The 17,839-nt window shown below is 43.4% G+C and overlaps 3 protein-coding genes across 3 annotated transcripts; 1 reads left to right on the forward strand and 2 right to left on the reverse strand.

The window, feature by feature from the left end:
• Positions 1–1,393: 1,393 nt before the first annotated feature.
• Positions 1,394–4,643, reverse strand: LOC8039041 (glutathione S-transferase kappa 1-like). The gene is made up of 2 exons (XM_040212985.1): positions 4,066–4,643; positions 1,394–2,572 (listed from the first exon to the last, which is right to left on the reverse strand). The coding sequence occupies exons 1-2, from the start codon at positions 4,641–4,643 to the stop codon at positions 2,464–2,466; spliced, it is 687 nt and encodes a 228-aa protein (XP_040068919.1). The 3' UTR covers positions 1,394–2,463.
• On the forward strand, positions 4,643–12,877 carry LOC8039042 (DNA excision repair protein ERCC-1). The gene is made up of 10 exons (XM_029971628.4): positions 4,643–5,107; positions 5,812–5,975; positions 6,210–6,273; positions 7,173–7,276; positions 8,452–8,551; positions 9,322–9,398; positions 9,475–9,574; positions 10,423–10,494; positions 11,044–11,112; positions 12,750–12,877. Exons 1-10 carry the CDS (start codon positions 5,048–5,050, stop codon positions 12,810–12,812), a joined length of 873 nt encoding a protein of 290 aa, XP_029827488.2. The 5' UTR covers positions 4,643–5,047; the 3' UTR covers positions 12,813–12,877.
• Positions 12,815–17,701, reverse strand: LOC8039043 (N-acetylglucosamine-1-phosphotransferase subunit gamma). Its single transcript, XM_002413084.4, has 9 exons — positions 17,518–17,701; positions 17,154–17,229; positions 16,694–16,825; positions 15,570–15,653; positions 15,128–15,221; positions 14,791–14,988; positions 14,452–14,610; positions 13,789–13,837; positions 12,815–13,079 (listed from the first exon to the last, which is right to left on the reverse strand). Exons 1-9 carry the CDS (start codon positions 17,555–17,557, stop codon positions 13,030–13,032), a joined length of 882 nt encoding a protein of 293 aa, XP_002413129.3. The 5' UTR covers positions 17,558–17,701; the 3' UTR covers positions 12,815–13,029.
• Between the last annotated feature and the right edge of the window lie 138 nt (positions 17,702–17,839).

The raw sequence follows: 17,839 nt of genomic DNA on the forward strand, positions 1-17,839 counted from the left end.
TCACAAATATTGAGATTACTTTTTCAATTTGGTACATGAAGGCTGTAGAAAATCGTTTTCAAAGTACCGCTGAAGCCCTTCCTTCCCAGAGCGTTGTGGCATAAAAGGAATTTTTGAAATTTCCGCTCTCGCGCATCTTCATGCACACTCTCGCTATATTCAGAAAGGTCAGGAAAAGACGGGACCGGTGTCGGTGCGGGGGAATATACCTGGCAAGCTGCCCACACGAGCAACACGCACTGGGCGGCCGAAAGATCCATTTTATGACGCAACGACCGGTCAGACCCCCTTTGGCGTTTAGTTATACATTTTCGGGGAAAACAAACGTGATATTCAAATTCACAGAAACAAAGCTCGAGCTACACCTGTGAATGCGCAAGCATGCAAGCCGCTCGTCTGCTCCCTGTCATATGCTCGTCCGCTCCCTTTGTCGTCTGCTGCGTACTAGCGCGCGCGCGCTTCGGGTTCTTGGAGGCCATGGTGCAGCGGTCACCCGTCAACGCGCGCCAGCCAATGGGACCGAAGGCGAAAAACCAGGAGCCGTTTTTGCGCTTCAAACTGATGACGTCAGCTCGCTTCATGAAACAGATAATGCTATCGCATTAAATAATAACAACCTAGAATTTACCTTTAACTCGTTTTTTTTTCAGGAACCTTTTCAGATAGTCTTTAATTCCTCGGGATCTCTTACGAGGAGAAAACACGAGCGGATAGCTGTGACTTGCGTGGCATTACCGTACGTTTTTATTATTTCTTTTGTGTGTATCATTCCTTCCTGGCTTGAGAAACTTTTGACCATGTCATGAACGGTCATTTCTCAGAAACGGTGTGTACATTTAATCTCACGAATATGCCAAAACCTTCGCTCTAGTGAAATGCAGTTCCAGGGTTGCCACATAGATGGCAGCAGCGTACCTCCATGTTTTCTCGTAAAGGATCGAGAGAACTCTGTCATTGGCAAACACGAGCGTGTGGACAGACGATAACTGGATGGTGGTAGACTAGATGTGCAATGTACTACAAGTGTCCATGTGCAATAGAAATTCCTCGGATGGGAAAGGCAAACCAACAGCTCGGCAGTGGTTAGCTAGCGGCTCAGTACCTCCAAGTCTTAGCCTCCGAGCAGAACGTCGGAGGCTGAAAGCTTCTTTGGATAAAACACTTTTCATGAGTGGGTAGTTTTGAGGTATGGGTTTTTTCTCTGTAAATTCCCCAGGACGGTACAGACTGCCAATGCAGATAGTGAAACGACCGTTTCAGAGAACGGGGTTGTGCCAACAGATTCTCTTGCTACATAATATCTGTTGGTACAAGTTACATGGTATAACATTGTAACGACCTTTGGTGACTGCCGTTTTTGCTAACAAACATAGTTGCTAATGGATCACCCACCTTTATAAAAAGAAATACTTTTATTACAATATAAGAGAGTAACATTGCATAAAAGCAAGAGAAGCAATTCCTTGCACAAGGTTTATATGCTAGTGGGAATTTCTGCACTTTAATCAATTGATATCTTGTTTAGTTGCAGACATCACACGCAAATATAAACCCCCACGTGCGCCTATGCAGCTTGTGCGTAGAGTTGCAACAGAGCGTCATTAGATTTAGACCATTTAAATCGTACACTTTTATATCGTATCACAGGCTTTCTTAAAGTAAAAAGTACCAGACTTTACAGAATTTCAATATTATACCTCTATACCCTACTACACGACATGCATAAACTCTGGATAAAACAATTAACATAAGCATTAAAATACAACATCATTTGCAACTTTCCCTTTGGTCGTAATTATGCAGTTTTAATAATACACATGCTATGCTGTATCAAAAAAAAAAAAAAAAAAATAAGTGCTGCAAAACTATGCACATTTCATTTCCCACTTATTGACTTTCTTCCATGTAACCATTGTTTAATGTTTTGTTAATTTGCTTAATTTTAACGTATTTGCTATTTCCGATGAAAGCAGGTACACAATATGATAGCTCTTCTGTACTTAGGCTGGGGGATCTGTCATGCATTTTTCTCGTTCACGTTTCTCTTGTATTTACGACTAAAATGGCATTTTCAAATAATACCGAGGTCAAGCAGCTCACAAGACGGTGGAATATCCAATCATCGAATGTAACCCAAACAAACGGAATAACGATCACAGGAGAGCATACTTTCTTCAGCCCCGTTTAGTATCGAGTTTGTCAGCTTTCAAGTAATCTGCAGAGTGACCATACATTGTTGCTCCCTATTCTATCACCAATTTTCCCAGCATATTGTGTGTTCGTCAAAACTGAGTGAGGCACTACAGCAATTGCAAACATATTCAATATGCCCCATAAGAGGTGTTCAACAAGAACAATTTACACAGGCTTATTTGAGCATTTTTGTACCCACTTCAATGGGGATCTTCCTCTTTTTAACAAGGTAACAAAACCGGAGGGTAATGGACAGCGTGGCCACCCCCGTTACAGCTTGGCACCTTGAGGTAGTACGGGCCCGTGCCACTGTTTTCCGAGGACACAAGCCATCTGTTCAAACCTGTCGCTACCAAAGAACATCTCCGGCTTTCCACCACCCAGGCGAAAATTTCTAACTGGGACCAGTTGGCACCTCAACTGGTTTCAACTGGGACTAACTGGTCCCAACTGGGAAGCAACTGGGACTAACTGGTCCCAACTGGGAATCAACTGGGACCAATGGGAGTCCAACTGGGGCCAGCTGAGGGGTCAACTGGTTTGAACCATTCCCAGTTGGGAGTCAACTGGTTTGAACCATTCCCAGTTGGGAGTCAACTGGTTTGACTCCCAGTTGGGAATGGAGTGCACTGGAACCAGTTAGGAAAGTAACTGGTTGGAGCGATTCCCAGTCGAGCTTCAAATGCCTTTCCCATTCCCAGTTAACATTGGGCAACAATTTGGACAAGTTGGGGGTGTATTGACCTTTGCTAATGAAGAAAACTAAAAACACTAACATTTTTAGATTTATACAAATAGGGAATTTTTAATTACTGGGGTACATTTATATATTTATAAAAATAATATAAAAATTTTAATTAACTAAATATTTTTTTAATTGGAAAATATAATTAGTGACAAAATGTGTTCACCTAAATGAACATTTAGTGCATTATTAAAATATATTAAAACATTTATTTAAATAGCAACAGTATTTTTTTTCTTTAATAAATAAATTTATCTTTTGACTAATCAGAGCTAGCCGGCCGCCGTGGCACGCGGGTGCGGATTAGTGGTACGCGCTGTCGACAGATGGCGCTGCCTATGCTGACGCCGGAGTCGGACGGACGCGGTAGGGAAGGGTCGCTGGGGTCGCCATCGCCCAAGTTGGCGTCGTTATGAAAATGTCAAAACTACACCTGCGCTTCTTTGGACCTAACCGTACACACGCCATGGTGGCGGCGGTGAACTTCGAGGATGGAATGATGCAGTTCAGCGATCGGAGGGCACCCAGGAAAGACCGGACGGAAGAGAACACGCCGCGGAGAGCACAATGGCGAAAATGGCGGGAGGTCTACCTCGAAAATGTTCGACTGTTGTGACAGAGATTGCAAGGTGGGAGCGCTACCGCATCTTATCAGGACTTCACCTGCGCAACGCAGGATCACGGGTGAGCACCTTTCTTCACGCGATGGGAAGAGAAGCTAAGGACGTCTTCACTAACAGACGCCAGCGGCCGATCTTCATCTCATGAATACCACCTCTGAAAAAGCGATTCAACCGTCGCAAGCAAGTGGCTAAACCCGGAGCGTGTACGTCACCGAACCTATTTAGTTTCATTCTCCAAGTTTTTGACAATAAAGTCTTGTCAACCTTCCATTTTGTGCCGTGTTTCATTGTTGCTGGAGTTGGTACCAACTCCAACTGGGACCAGTTGGACGACTCCAACTGGGACCAGTTGCAACTGGGAATTGTTCCATAAACCAGTTGCAACTGGGACCAACTGGTCCCAGTTGGACGACTCCAACTGGGACCAGTTGCAACTGGGAATTGTTCCATAAACCAGTTGCAACTGGGACCAACTGGTCCCAGTTGAAAATTTTCGCTTGGGCAGGGACATGCGCTACGATGGTGGGAGCACCAAAAGCACCGTAAACATCAACAGCATCCGACGTGTTCTTCTTGAGACCCTCTTTAACAGAATCATCCTTCATGAGGCCCAGCGTTTCTTTCAACGTGGCCGCGTCCATACCGATGGCTTGGCCTACGGCCGCGATGCTGTCCTCCTCGGCGATGTCCTTGTTGTCCTGGTAGAAACGCTTCCAGAATCCCCTAGATGCCTCTTCGAGAAACTGCGGCTGTCTCAGCTGGAGCGCCACCAAGAAACGTTGCGCATTTATCGTGGACTTGGTCGTGATGAACTCGAAAAAGAAGTCCGGAACCTTGATCGGGACTTGGAAGAGCTTGGATGACCTTCGGAGGTCGGCCTGCATGTACGCCGCCTTGTTCGGCACCATGGCCGGTGGCCTGTTGTTCGATTCCTTCATGACGCCGCCCAGGAAGAACGGCCTCAACTTGAGGTCGAGGTTCCAGGGAGTTCGGTAGCGGTGAAGTGCTTCGAACGCGAGCCACGAGTACGGTGAAATGACATCGTAGAAAAGTTCCACCGCAACTTTCGTGGGAGCCGCCATGATTGTAAAATGTAAATATTGAGGTCATGTGACTGTACGTCAGTGCATTCGTTTTGTTGACTACTACGACTACTACCCAGCTTTTGACGTCATCAATCTTTTTTGTTCTTTTATTTCTCCGTGTCTTAGAGTTTAGATTATGATGTTTTCTAACCAACTAACCTACATACTTTCGTTTCTTGAATGAAGAAACGTAACTTTGTAGAGCATGAAACGCGGCCAACGAGCTTGTTGGTCCGTCGGTCTCACGGTGTGGTCGGTCCGTAGCCATGGAACTGAATAAATGAACACACCCTTAAAGAGCATAATGAATGTGTTTTGGAACGTGGTTTGGAAGCTGCCTGTGCGCTACAGTAGAAATTTATGTGGTATAAAACTGTTCTAGGAGTCTGATTGCTACAAAAATGGCAAAGCAGTTCGCAGTGCCAACTCTCGACAGCCTTGAAGAGGAAGAACACGTATCGGTAAGACATTACACGCTATTTTTGTTTTGTTTTATTTGCCAGGCCAGTCGTATCTGGCGCCGAATTAAGAAGCTTTTGAACCTTCGCGAGATAATCATGAACTTCATCAACTGTCCCATGGTTTTTTCAAAGAAACAAAACAAGCAGATGATCTTTGTGAAAACTGTAGTCCTAGATATACAGGGTGTCACAAAAGAAAATTTACACGGTCTTTTTTACCGCAAAAATAAACTAGGCATCGCCGAACGCTCATTCTCCGCCCAAAGGTAGAGCTAGAGGTCACAACCGAATGCCAAAGTTTCAGCCCGATCCGATAACTTAATCAAAAGTTATAAGTGGTTTTCTGAAAATTTCAATGGGAAAATGGCAACCGACGGAGTTTTCATACACATGGGGCTCTATGGCACCAGAAACCGAAAACAGGCAAAAATGGGCTCCATTTTCCCATTGAACTTTTCAGAAAATCACTTATAACTTTTGATTAAGTTATTGGATCGGGCTGAAACTTTGGCATCTGGTTGTGACCTCTAGCTCTACCTTTGGGCGGAGAATGAGCGTTCGGCGATGCCTAGCTAGTTTATTTTTGCGATAAAAAAAGACCGTGTAAATTTTCTTTTGTGACACCCTGTACTTTGCTCTGAACGGTATGTAGCCGGTAGGAATAGAAGCCGCACGTCTCACGGTTACGTTGATTGGCATTACAGGTCAGGAAGTATTTCCGAGCTGGCGGTTCGAACGAACCCGGTCAAAATGCTGTCCAGCCAGAATCGGCGCCAAAAGTATCGAACACCCCAAGTCCTGCAAGCCTAGGGTCAGCCGGCGTCTCTAAACCCCAAGACAACGTGCAGACCCATGCTTCGACCGAAAAGTATGCTTTCATTTGTCTGTTGATCCATTCTTGCAGAGAAAATTAAATCAGTTTAAAAAGAACTGCTCGATTCTTGAGGCAGTTCGTGTTCGTAATAAGTACTGACAATTGCTACATATGCACCAGTACTGTTCTATTAGCCTTCATAATGATGAAGGTTTATATCTATCTATCTATAATTGAAATGCAAATGAACGAGTAATCATTTCATGTATTCACTTTCAATTTTCGAAGGACTCCAGAATCACCGGTGAAGGCGCCAACAAAGACCAACACCATCATCGTGAGTGCAAGGCAGGTCAGTGCGTATAGCTTCTTTGAAAGGTGGGATGTCGGGTGATACTGTTGATAAACAGGTAAAACCAATCAAGCAAATGCACAATAAAAAATGACAGGTCTTCAATGTTGGCTGAGAGCAAAAGAAAAAAACAGCCTTTAATTGTTCTTAAGTATGTAAATCTCAACTGTCTTCTCTTGGCAATAAGACAGCAGGAACTTCGACTAAACTTCATATCGGTGTCCCTTGAAACCTGAGTTGCAGCGTATCTAGTAATGTTAAAAGAATGTAGTGTCTAGAGTACCGTCCGATGGCACTCTTGCAGAGCGTTCAAGTGCCGTCTAACGGTACTCCACTTGCGTTCAAGTGCCTTCCGAAAGTCTCGTTTAAAACGAGTTCTGAAAACAAACTTTTCGAAGCGGAGTGTAGCGTAGTGGTAAGATGTCTGTCCCATAAGCAAGCGATCCCGGGTTCGATCCCCAGTGCGGGCATACTTTTTTGTTTTTGTTTTCTCTGACATTTTATTTTGCCGACGCATTTGGCTATATTTACATTTATTTTTTTTACGATTAACACAGGAACAAACGAATGTTGTCGCTGGAGTTTTGCTGACCGAAATGGTATGGGACTTCGTTTCCGGAGGTGCTTGGGGTACAGAGGGGCTTGGTTTGCCGGTTGGACCAGTGAAGCGGCGTGTACGACGGGGTCAAATAGGTCAATAGTTTTGTAATTAGCAGCCGCAGATTGTCGCCGCGACGCGGCGTGAACGCAGGCGGGGGGGGGGTGGCTTAACGAGCTCCCCAGTGATACACGCGCCGTCCGACTCTTTCGGACGGCACTTGTAGGCGCGATTGGAGTGCCGTCGGACGGCACTGTAGACACAGCCTTAAAAGAATTCGTTTGTCTGGTTGTTGTTGCAGAAAGGAAATCCACTGTTGAAGCACATTCGTAACGTGCCCTGGGAGTTTGGAGACATAGAGCCAGATTACATCATGGGTCAGAGCACATGCGCCCTCTACCTCAGGTAAATGGTTTATTCCGTACTGATTTTTTAAAATATTATTTACAATGCCCTCAAGGTAGCACAATAAAGAGGGGAGTGTGATTAAAAAAAAAGAAAAACAATTACCAAGTTTACATATTGGAAAGAGCTAGCGCTGGGCAGTTGATAGATTAACCTACCGATTAATGAAAAAATGTTTTTATCACAATTATTTAAACCGGTTAGGTTAAGTTTAGACTAACAAAAAAAAAAAAAAAGGTAAAAATGCAATGCTTTCACCATGTGGACATGAACAATCGAGAACACCTGTATTAAGGCGAGCTTTAGGGAACATTTCGACCTAAAGTAAACTGTAGGGGGTGAGATTTGTAACTACAAACAAGCGGAGAATGCTATGTGGCCCAGCCACTTGCACGCCATGCAAGTGTCCGCTTAGCACAGCAGAGACTGTTGTGAAATATTGTCAGAGAATATCTACAAACTTGTTTATTTGTACACTTGAAGTAATAATTTGCGAGTCCAGGTGTCTTTTGACTGCTCTCAACTACCTTGAAGGTTGATTTAAGATCTGAAGTTGTACATTGCGCTGTTTATTACATATTCAGCAAAGTAAAAAAACATGTAATTTTGACTTTTTTAAACTATTATGCAAGAGAATGAGCAAAACCAATTAATCAAATAATTTATTGGGTAAACATTTTTAGTCGGCACTCAGCCCTATTAAGAGAACAAAACAATATTGGTGATGTTAGCGATCGAAGTGGGAAGACTCGTTTGATGTTTGGGATATAACAAAATATTGAAAAAGTTGTGTTTTAAAATGAGGAAGATCAACCTTATGACTATGATCAATGCAAAAAAAGATGTAAGATGGTAGATTTATTAATTCATGACAAAGTACAGTGTTCTCACAAAAAATTTTATGGAAAAAAAAGAAAAAGGTGCAGTTATGAAGGGTTTTACGGCAGTGTACTAGAAATGGCAGACCTGAATAGATTTTAATAGTAGTAACGCTGGCAGTACATTGATAGTCACTTAGGATGAGACGTGCTGAGCTATTCTGGACGGAATCAGTTGAAGTGATTAGCCGTGCAACACTGTATACAACCACTTTGTTTTCAAGTGTTTGCAAGCAAACAGTCTGTGTGGCCATTGTCGTGGCAGCAGTGCATACCAACGATTTATTTCTGTTCTAGCCTCAGGTATTACAACCTGTTTCCCAACTACATTCACCAGCGGCTGAGGTCGCTTGGGAAGTCGTTTGAGGTCCGCATTCTGCTCGTCCAAGTCGACGCGGTAGGTAGACCATGCTCCTTTGTTGTTGCTGTAGAATCCAAACTTGTGGTACTGGAACTTTAGCTGTATCTTTCTTGAAGTTCGTAAGTACAAGCTGTTGCACATTTACTCATGCATGTTTGTTGGGTGCATAAACTGATGCGCCTGCACGTTTGCCTCTGAGAGTCCTGCTTGCTCGCGTTCATGCTGGCGAAGTCGGTGGGAATGTTGCAATAGTTTTAGTGGTGCCTAGGGGCTGCTGTTGTTCACGTGCCAAGTTGCCGTACGTTTGGGAAGTGCCACATATGTCATGCTCAGAAATTGCAGTACTGTTTATATGGGCAGAGGCAATGCATCTGCTTACTTGTAAGGTGTGTGGAGGTTTAGTAGAGTGAACCACAAAGGGTGCATAGTGAATCACGAAGCAGAGACAACATTCTCGCATGTTCCACGAAATTGAGCACCGCAGTTAGTTCATGTGCCAAGGATCGAGCGTGAATTGCCTTTTCAGAGCACATTTTCTGGACTTCATTCATAAATCTTAGTGATTGGCTCTTTGCTTGGTTCCATGCAAGAAGCACACAGGCCTGATTTGTAAATGTTACAGCAATGATTATGTGCATATTGTGTGTTTGGCTGTGTTACAGGAAGGCAGGTGTTCTTTGCGTCTGCCATGTTAATTGTGCATGCCCATTACTGGGTCATTCTTATGATCAGCCACAGGCTAGAATTTTGCAGAGTGTGGTGGCTTTCCTTGTTCACACGTTGCTGGTCCCATCAAACGTTTTCAGTCTGATCCCCACTCGGCACTACGAGAGCTGTCCCAAATTTCGATCATGGGCGAGTGCACGCTAATGTTGGCTTGGAGGTGAGCGAGTCGGCACCTTTCTTTCGTCACGTGCGTGCTTGTTTACAGAATGTTTGTTCCGTTCTGTCACGCCCAGCGCTGAGGAGGCCGGCAGGCACATAGAAACCTACAAGGTGTTCGAATCCAAGTCTGCAGATCTGCTCATGGAGAAATCGGAAGATGACGTCTTTGGAAAGGTATCAGTTGGTGGCTCTACGATCGGAGCAGTTGCAATGATTTCGGCGTTTAAGGCCAATTAGTAATCATAAAATGTTTGTTTCTTCTTTCTGTTTTTCTGGCTACCTTCCAAGACTCAGAAAAACATTGCAGTATGTTGATACAAAAAAAAAAAAAAAAGGAAATTTAGTTTATAGTTTTTCTTAGGACACCAAGCATTGATAATAGGCCATATGCGAAATTGTTTGAACGTCTGGCAACACTCCATGGGCTGCTATCTTTGTTGCGTCAAGATTCCTCTGCTGTTTGTAAATTTTGTAGTGTTGTGGGTAACAATCGAGGCTTACTGCTCACTCTCATCGATCCTCACCCACACCTGCGAGCTAAGCGTTAGTATTGTTTTACGCTCTTCTTGCGCATTAACGAGCACGGCGGATGTACAGATAAGCTCGAAATTTGGCTTTAAGTGCCAGCAAAGGCGCGGGCGCCTGGTTTCTGAAAGCGCTTTTTCTTCTGCGCAAGTGCTTGTGCGAGCGAAGGATTCTTCAGAACTATGCTCTCGCACCCTGGCCTTTGCCTGTGCCGAAGCCAACTGGTGAGACGGAACATGTTCTTCAGTACCCCACTAGATGGTGCTGTGCATTTGCATATGGTCTATTGTGCTTGGAGTGCTAAAAACATGGCATACTTGCTGTTTCATATACATTCGTGGTGTCATTGTTAAGCTTCCGCATACAGTGTCTTTTGCTAACTGGTAAACTTTCTCAAGTGTGTAGCGATCAGCGGTGTTCACAATGAGAGCACTATGCTGAAGGACAGTTGTAGTGTTTGTCCTCAGCTGACGGTGAAACTTTGGTTGTCGTTGTAGCTGGTTGACAGCTTGTCGTCGGTGAAATCCATCAACAGACCAGATGCTGTGACATTACTGACGTCATTTGGGGTGAGCCCTCAATAACCTTTTTGTCAATTGCTTTCAGTTTAGTCATGTTCAAGTGCTTATGATACATAGCGAAATTGTATACTATAGTCCATTGTAATTTAAGAAGGTAGGGCGAGGGTAAGACGGGCCGGGGGGGGGGGGGGGGGGGCCATCCTTACCCTCGCCCTACCTTCTTGAGTTGCAACGTACTATCGAAAAGACGTGGTTCGAGTAAATACGTGGGGTTGTGATGTATTATAACACTGATAATGATTCATAAAGTGTTGATGTCCTATTTAGACATTAATGTTAAAAGTGCTTCATTTACAAATAGTTTATTATAATGACAAGACAGGTCTTATTCACTTATAATCATATAATCAAAAAGTTGTCAGATTTTGTTTTGACGGAGCCGAGTGAACCGTAAAATTTTGACTAGTTCAGAGTAAAACTTTCAATAAACTCTGGGCATTCATAGTATTGAATTTTGTGTTAAAAATTGGCGAGCTAGCAGATAGCCTCCAAGTTCCGTTTCTTGTTTGATAAAGCCTAGAAAACTTTATTTTCTAGACACTTGAGAAAATTTCAAAAGCGAGCAAGGAGGAGCTCTCTTTTCACCCGGGAATGGGAATGCAGAAGGTTTGGCCATTTCTTTGATTGTCACGTTTGTTACGATGCATAAGAGAACTGAACGGAACTAGGGCATGTTGAAACCAGACAACCAAATTAAATATTACGAATATTGAACCAAAATGCTGTTATTAATTTTTAAAGCTGCTTGGCACAATTCATATCATAACAAAACTCTCGCTTCGGTTTAAGCTGTCTGCTTTGATACAACAAAGGGCTACACTTGGGGAAAAAAAGTTGTTTGTGACACACACTTTTTAGCTCTGCCACTGACCAAATTGTTCTCCGAACTTTCCTTCATTCACGATTGCGGTAGTAGTACACCAAGAGCCAAATGGAACTAACCCACTTTAGATTAATCTTGAAAATCTATTTCGCACACTCCGACTTTGTAATTTACCGTGAAAGTATGAGTAGATGGTGCATTTGTTTTGTGGAAATATAGAAGTACAAAATGACCATGTCTTCCGGTCTATACACCTTTGCAAGCGAGACCCCAGCTTAACCTCGAATCGCGCGCCGAGGTGAGGCGGACCTACTCTCCAGCCAAGACGTTCGCTGCTTGTCGTACAATGTTGCCAAGCGTCTCTTGCTGAATGCTGAAGCATACAGCACTGAGTGCAGAAAGAGACGAAAAAAATTATTTTTAAAACATACAGGTGTTGCTTTTGACCGCGAAAGAGCACAAATAATTAAATAAAATACCTAAACCAGTAACAAATCGACAAATTAGAAAAATATATGAAGTCTCAAAGCGCTTAATTAGAATGCGCCAGAAGCCGTGTGACCATTGCATCTATGACAGCTGCGCTCGCGGCAGCTCTGACTTCTGCGATGTGCTGGAACAGAGGCTGCGATCATTATAAAGTCAGCTTCAACCGTAAACATACCCCCTCCTACAATATTTGATGCTATGATTCTGTGTGGATACCTCCCCCTGCATTCCGAAACAGCAAGTGTGTTGCTAACGCTGGGTGCCGGTGACGCAGCAGACGCTGCCATCTTGGCCTTGTGCACCCCAAGATGTGCCCCTAGTGTACCCCAGTATGGCAGAAACGTTATGTCGCGCCAGCATTGCTCAAAATGGCAGCGCCCGGGAGCCTTTCTTGCAAGCATGTATGAACCCCTCTATAAATGAGCATTTCGACAAAAAGATTGATGTATAAATCAGACTTAAACATTTGTACGATCGGCGGGGCAAAACTGCATTGATAAGCCTGCACACGTGTATTGTGTTCGTGACGTATGCACAAGCCGGAGCCATTTTGAGCATTCTCGAACCTTTGCAGTACAAGACACACAGACGGAAATTTTGCAACAAACCCTCGACTTATCCGCAAAAAATATGGTACTTCTTTCCTATGGCTCAGTACGGCCAGCGATTTACAAGGAGGTTCGCTTATCAGTGGAATCTGGTGGCAGATGAGCAAACTTTCAATTTTCCGAAAGGCTACCCATCTGCCGTCACTAAATCCGCACGTGCTCGTTTATAAATACTACCCCTCAGTCATGCTAACACGAATGACGGTGCTTTGTGTTTGAGCTTCTTTTGTCTGCTGCCGTTTCAGTTGGTGCACACATATAGTACAGTAGGAGTACAGTAATGTGTCGTGTGCAAACAAGATGCTGTTTTGATTCTTTTTCAGGCGAGTCGGCTTTATGACGTTTTACACCAGCCATTCCTGAAGCAGAGCACGACACAGCAGTAATGTGACGTTTTATGAAAACTTTTTTTTTTATTTCTTTGGCAATAAAGTTGTTCTTGTACAGCGAAGACTGTCTTGCGGTTGTAAGCGACGCCGTCATAGGGCACTCCCAGCTGTGCTTGGCATTGTGACATAAGGCTTTATGACTTTCCTCAATATACTAACTAGTCTGAGCATTAGCGCATATCACAAGCTTGTGACCGTTGGTGGTCGCCATGTTTCAAGAAGGTGGCGGCATTGACGGCAACGTTGAGCTCCTTTGGTACATTTCTGAAAGAGATGGGAAAGCTTCAACGACAGTTCTTTGCTACAGGCGTTTGCTTAAACCGGCAACGTCTTTTGTTTGAGCAGAGCTAGAAATGTTACCCTTTCTCTTTCTGCATTTGTCAGTGAGAGAGAGGAAAAAGAAACAGTTTGAAGTTTAGGGACAAAGAACACCAAAGCATTGCCCGGGGGGGTCTTGGCAAAGAGTTCTTTAGTGCAGCTAGATCGCTCTCTCATATTAAGACGTCAATCTAAAGGCCCGTTTACACTCTTGCAACTGAGTACGACCGAGAGAGACGAGACCTGTTGAAACCTCTTAAAATTTGCTAGGATGAGAGAACACACTCGCACTCTGGCGCCATCTATGTGGTGACCCTGGAACTGCATTTCACAAGAGCGAAGGTTTTGTGGGATTTCGGAGTTCAAATGTGCGTAATAGCTATAAGAAAGGCTCGTTTACAACGTTGACAATAGTTTTTCGAGCCAAGAAAGGAAGGATAATGTGCGAGAGAAATAGGAAATATGCCAAACTGCCAAATTTACATCGCTACCCAATAAATGGTGCCAGTGTGTCCTCTCGTAAGAGGTTTCAAGGCACCCACTTCTAAGAGGTCGCAAGAGAGTGAACGGGCCTTGACATGGTGTTCTTAATTTCTAAGTGGGGCAGTGCATATTTCACCTAAATGTGATTTGAGGCACGATACAATCGTCTCACCTAATGACATCCGAAGACTTGCGACTTCGGCACGCAGTTGCTCGTACTCCTGAAAACACAGAGGGTGTGTCACTGGTGCAGTTCTATGTTTGAAATGCACGAGCAATAAAGAGTCTGAAACCGTCGCAGGAAGTGTATTAGTACTGTCTTGCAATCTTGTAACCTATGTCTGCTAAACAACTTGGTACCACTTGTTGCACTTGGACGAGAATAATGTTCAAATTGCTGCACATGAATCAAAAAAATGTTCAAATTGCTGCAATGAAACAAGCAAGCAAAAACTGGAAGACCTTACTACTACTATTGTGAGGCAACCAAAATAACTACATTCACAAGTGCTGCTCATCTTTAACAAGAGCAATCTTTGGATAGCTTGTAGCATTGATGTGAAACCAACAGATAGTCCATTAAAAAGTGGTAGAAGATTAGCAGGAAAGAAAAAAAGTGATGCAGGAAAAAAAAAATCTTGAAGCCTACGTGTTTTCCACCAGATACACTTACATATGGCTTACGGTTCCCACCATGTGTACGTAAAACGTTCCTGTACCATGCTTCAGGTAGCCAATGTGAAAACAAGTGTTTTATCGTGTCTCTAGAGTAACCTCGCAAAAATATGTTGTTTTCTTTTTTTTTCTTTTCTATTGAAGGACAATTTAAACTTGCCGCGTTGCAGACGGCAATGTCTGTCAACCGTGTTGGAGCTCTTCCAGTATCATTGGTGCTGTCACTCGCGGCTTGAGGCTTGGCTACAATCGACTCTTCTTTTGGTAGCTTGAGAAATCCAGCCTCTTGGAAGATGTTGTTCAGTTCTTTCTCATAGCCCTAAAAACAATAATGAAAAGAAGAGTGACAGGTTCGTGATGAAATGTTCGACGTAATTTAAACTTTGTGTTCATCAGCGTAGAAACTGTGAACGTAGCCTGGAATACCTCGTGAACTGCTAGTAGAAGGTTCTTGTAGCCGGAGAGAAACGGGTTATATATTAACCCGCGGTTGACTTGCCTTTTGCGTGAGCTCGTCATTGAAACGCTGGCTCTCGACGTCGTTCCAACGTTGCCTCAATGTAGCATTCAGCCTCGGGTACACGAGCAACGCATCGTCCCTGCACACTAAGGGAGTCGCAAATGCTGCGGCATATTTACATCGTTCCGGCTCGCTGACGTTGAGGAGAGAACTGTGGTTTCCGCATGTTAATGTTACCTGTAAATAACATGGTATGACATTGTGGTATAATAAAGCATTAGAGAGTGTGTAAAGCACTTTATCATTCACTTTCCTGCACGGCTGTGAAATGGTTGCATCGTTAGTTGCCTAGGTACGGAACGTTGAAACGACTCACTTGAACCGAACGCTTGCTGGCTCCGCAGGAGTCGCCTTCAGCATAGATCATCGATGCAAACGTACCGTTGGTAATTGTCCAACCTTGCCACACGCTGCAAAGCGTAATATTTGTTTGAATTGACAAACAGTTATGGAGAACACTGCAAAACTATGCCTGTGACAATAGTAAAGCGGAATGCTGTGGCGTCAAGTCGCTGCATTTACACTCGAATCAGTGTTACAAAAAAACTTATCGAAGAATTTTTTGGAGTGAGAACGTAACTAAGATAACAACAAATGAAATGATGTCTGCACCCGTTTCTAAAACATTGATATGCATTGACAAACATTACAGTGGCAGTATTTTTTGTTTAGTTTGCTTCAGTGGTACTTTCACACTGCAACTGCTTTAATGCATGTCTCTAATACGATAAATACTGGACAAGTCTGACAATACATACCCCAGTACCCCCTTGTACGCATTCCAGCGATAAGAGTCTTCAACTTGCGTGATGTTTTGAAAAGGGCAGAGGGTGTAACGGTAGCTGTAGGTACAAGGAGGAGAAATAAATAGAACACTGTGGATATTTCGCACAGCCCTATAGAGTGGAACAAACGGATCTGGTAATGTAAAACGAGCCGGAAAAATCGGTGCTTGCCCATTGAAAGTTCAAACTTTTACCGAATGTGTACCGAGCAGGTCAGTTTCACCGTGTGAAATTTTATGGCATTGTTCTCTTCCTGTAAATAATTAGAGCAGCAAACTTACCAAAGTCAACGTCGGGCACGTTCGCGGACGACCGAGTTAGCGATGCTATTAACTTGTGGCGCCATCTCTTTATAGGCACGGTGAGTGGACAACTGAGTGCGTCGTCTGCTTGATGTGCCTATTGGAAGATGGCTCCACGAGTTGATGGTGTCGCTAACTCGAGTCATCTGCAAATGCGCCCGACGTTGACTTCGTCAAGTTTGTTGCTCTAACTTTTTGCAGGAAGTAAAGTATGCCTTGAAATTTTACGCGGTAACACAGGCCGGCTCAGTGCACATTTGGTGAAACTTGGAGCTTTCAATGCCTAAGCACTGATTTTTCCGGCTTGCTTTGCAGTGTCAGATCCACTTGTGCCACCCTGTACTTTGATTGGACCAAGGATTCACTATTGTTTACAGATATCAATTAAAATTAGAAGAAATTTAAGACACAAGCAAGCTATGAGTCAATGACCAATTCTTTTTTTTTTTGTGTCTGTTGTCATAAGTCTCATACTGCAGTTAAAAAATTGTTAGAAATACCAATGCTTTATATGTATATTACAAAACATAACTTGCATGGGACACCATTTGCTGCCATACCAGTATTCAATGCGCTGCGAGCGTCTGGTTTGCCGTGTTAGTTTCATGTCACAAAGGTTATAGTTCGAAGAAACCAGTAGGTAGAAATAACCGTCAATATCGAGCAATGGCGACACTCGCAAGCTGTGTATAAATTGTACCTTGCGCTCAGGTTTCTATAGAAGACAGAATCTATTCTTACCAGATAGAAAAAAAAAAAAGAAAACATTAAGCGGTGGAGTATATATATACTGACTCTGAAGTTGAAAAGTTGAAGCATTTTCCAAGCAGGCGCTTCAGATGTGATGGTCCGGCGAATTTTTCGGGTTTTGACTTTGCCACAAGGACTTGGTCGCGTGGATTCAGTTGGAAGTTGCTTCCAAATATGCTAAAAAAAAAAAAAAAAAAAAAAAAACATTTGAGAGGTTTACAGTAATATAGTGCCATAACTTTAATTGTGGATACCAGTCGATCATGCTGTACTAATATTGTTTTAGAGCAGACTAGTGGCCTGTTTTTGTTTTTGTGCAACCTCCGTAGTCCTACATGCTGAAGCTTTATAGTGATATGTCAACTAGGTAATGAAACTCTTTTTGGACAATAACTCGTGAAGCTAACAAACCGATTCTGCAGTTCAATTAATCATCCTGCCTCATAGAGATCAGTTTGATCAAGAAGGCATACAATGTATTACTATGACCAGAAATTTAACTCACCCATAAGGCGCAGTCTCCCTAACAATTCTGACTGCCACATTTCCAGCCGAGGTCAGCTGTAGTACCGCAAGTATGACTGGAAAAGAGAAGATGTAATACTTTTCGCCCTTGTCCGCGTGCTTAAAACTTTCGTCTGCTACTAGCAGACGTTGACTGCACGTGCCGATTACGTAGCCTATTTAGTTTATAAACGTCGGCAGCCTTATGCCGGACGGCTTACTTACTACCATGTTAAGCTAATCTTAGAGGACAAGCTCCGAGCTTAATTATTTTGTGAGTAATCTTCGATTTAGAGCAATGGGCGGTCCAAGCGTTCAGTCCTTTCTGCGGGATGTTCATCGTGCGATCAGAAGGCGATCGTTACCTGTCGTGCACAGCAAAGGGGTGACAGGCTTTAGAAACATTTGGGCTCATTCGAAATCACATTTAATTGACCAGAACTCAAGAAACTCGACAGAAAACAGCTCAAACGTCAACGAAATCAGCAAAGGAGCGATTCATATCGCATTCGCAGAAGCGTCCCGCGGTTGCCTGCTTGTATCACGTTTGTAGCCGCTTCTGGACAAACTACATTGATGTAAATTTGTGATGCAGATGTCGTATTATACGTTATTAAATTCGAAAAAGACGTGGTTTTGAATGAGCTATATTTGCGTAGAGTAACTGTAAACTATACAAATTAATTT

This window comes from Ixodes scapularis, unplaced genomic scaffold, assembly GCF_016920785.2.
Source record: "Ixodes scapularis isolate PalLabHiFi unplaced genomic scaffold, ASM1692078v2 PGA_scaffold6__148_contigs__length_123643588, whole genome shotgun sequence".
Classification (NCBI taxonomy): domain Eukaryota; kingdom Metazoa; phylum Arthropoda; class Arachnida; order Ixodida; family Ixodidae; genus Ixodes; species Ixodes scapularis.

What these genes read in the sequence shown, in the direction of transcription:
- LOC8039041 (XM_040212985.1), bottom strand. Translation starts at nt 4,643, where the DNA reads ATGGCGGCTCCCACGAAAGTTGCGGTGGAACTTTTCTACGATGTCATT. An exon ending in ACCATCGTAGCGCATGTCCC is followed by an intron (nt 2,573 to 4,065) that starts TGCCCAAGCGAA and finishes TTTTCGCCTGGG; the next exon opens with TGGTGGAAAGCCGGAGATGT.
- LOC8039042 (XM_029971628.4), top strand. Translation starts at nt 5,048, where the DNA reads ATGGCAAAGCAGTTCGCAGTGCCAACTCTCGACAGCCTTGAAGAGGAA. An exon ending in AAGAGGAAGAACACGTATCG is followed by an intron (nt 5,108 to 5,811) that starts GTAAGACATTAC and finishes TTGGCATTACAG; the next exon opens with GTCAGGAAGTATTTCCGAGC. An exon ending in AAGATGACGTCTTTGGAAAG is followed by an intron (nt 9,575 to 10,422) that starts GTATCAGTTGGT and finishes TTGTCGTTGTAG; the next exon opens with CTGGTTGACAGCTTGTCGTC.
- LOC8039043 (XM_002413084.4), bottom strand. Translation starts at nt 17,557, where the DNA reads ATGTTTCTAAAGCCTGTCACCCCTTTGCTGTGCACGACAG. An exon ending in CCAGCAAGCGTTCGGTTCAA is followed by an intron (nt 14,989 to 15,127) that starts GTGAGTCGTTTC and finishes TGTTATTTACAG; the next exon opens with GTAACATTAACATGCGGAAA. An exon ending in ACATTGCCGTCTGCAACGCG is followed by an intron (nt 13,838 to 14,451) that starts GCAAGTTTAAAT and finishes CTGTGTTTTCAG; the next exon opens with GAGTACGAGCAACTGCGTGC.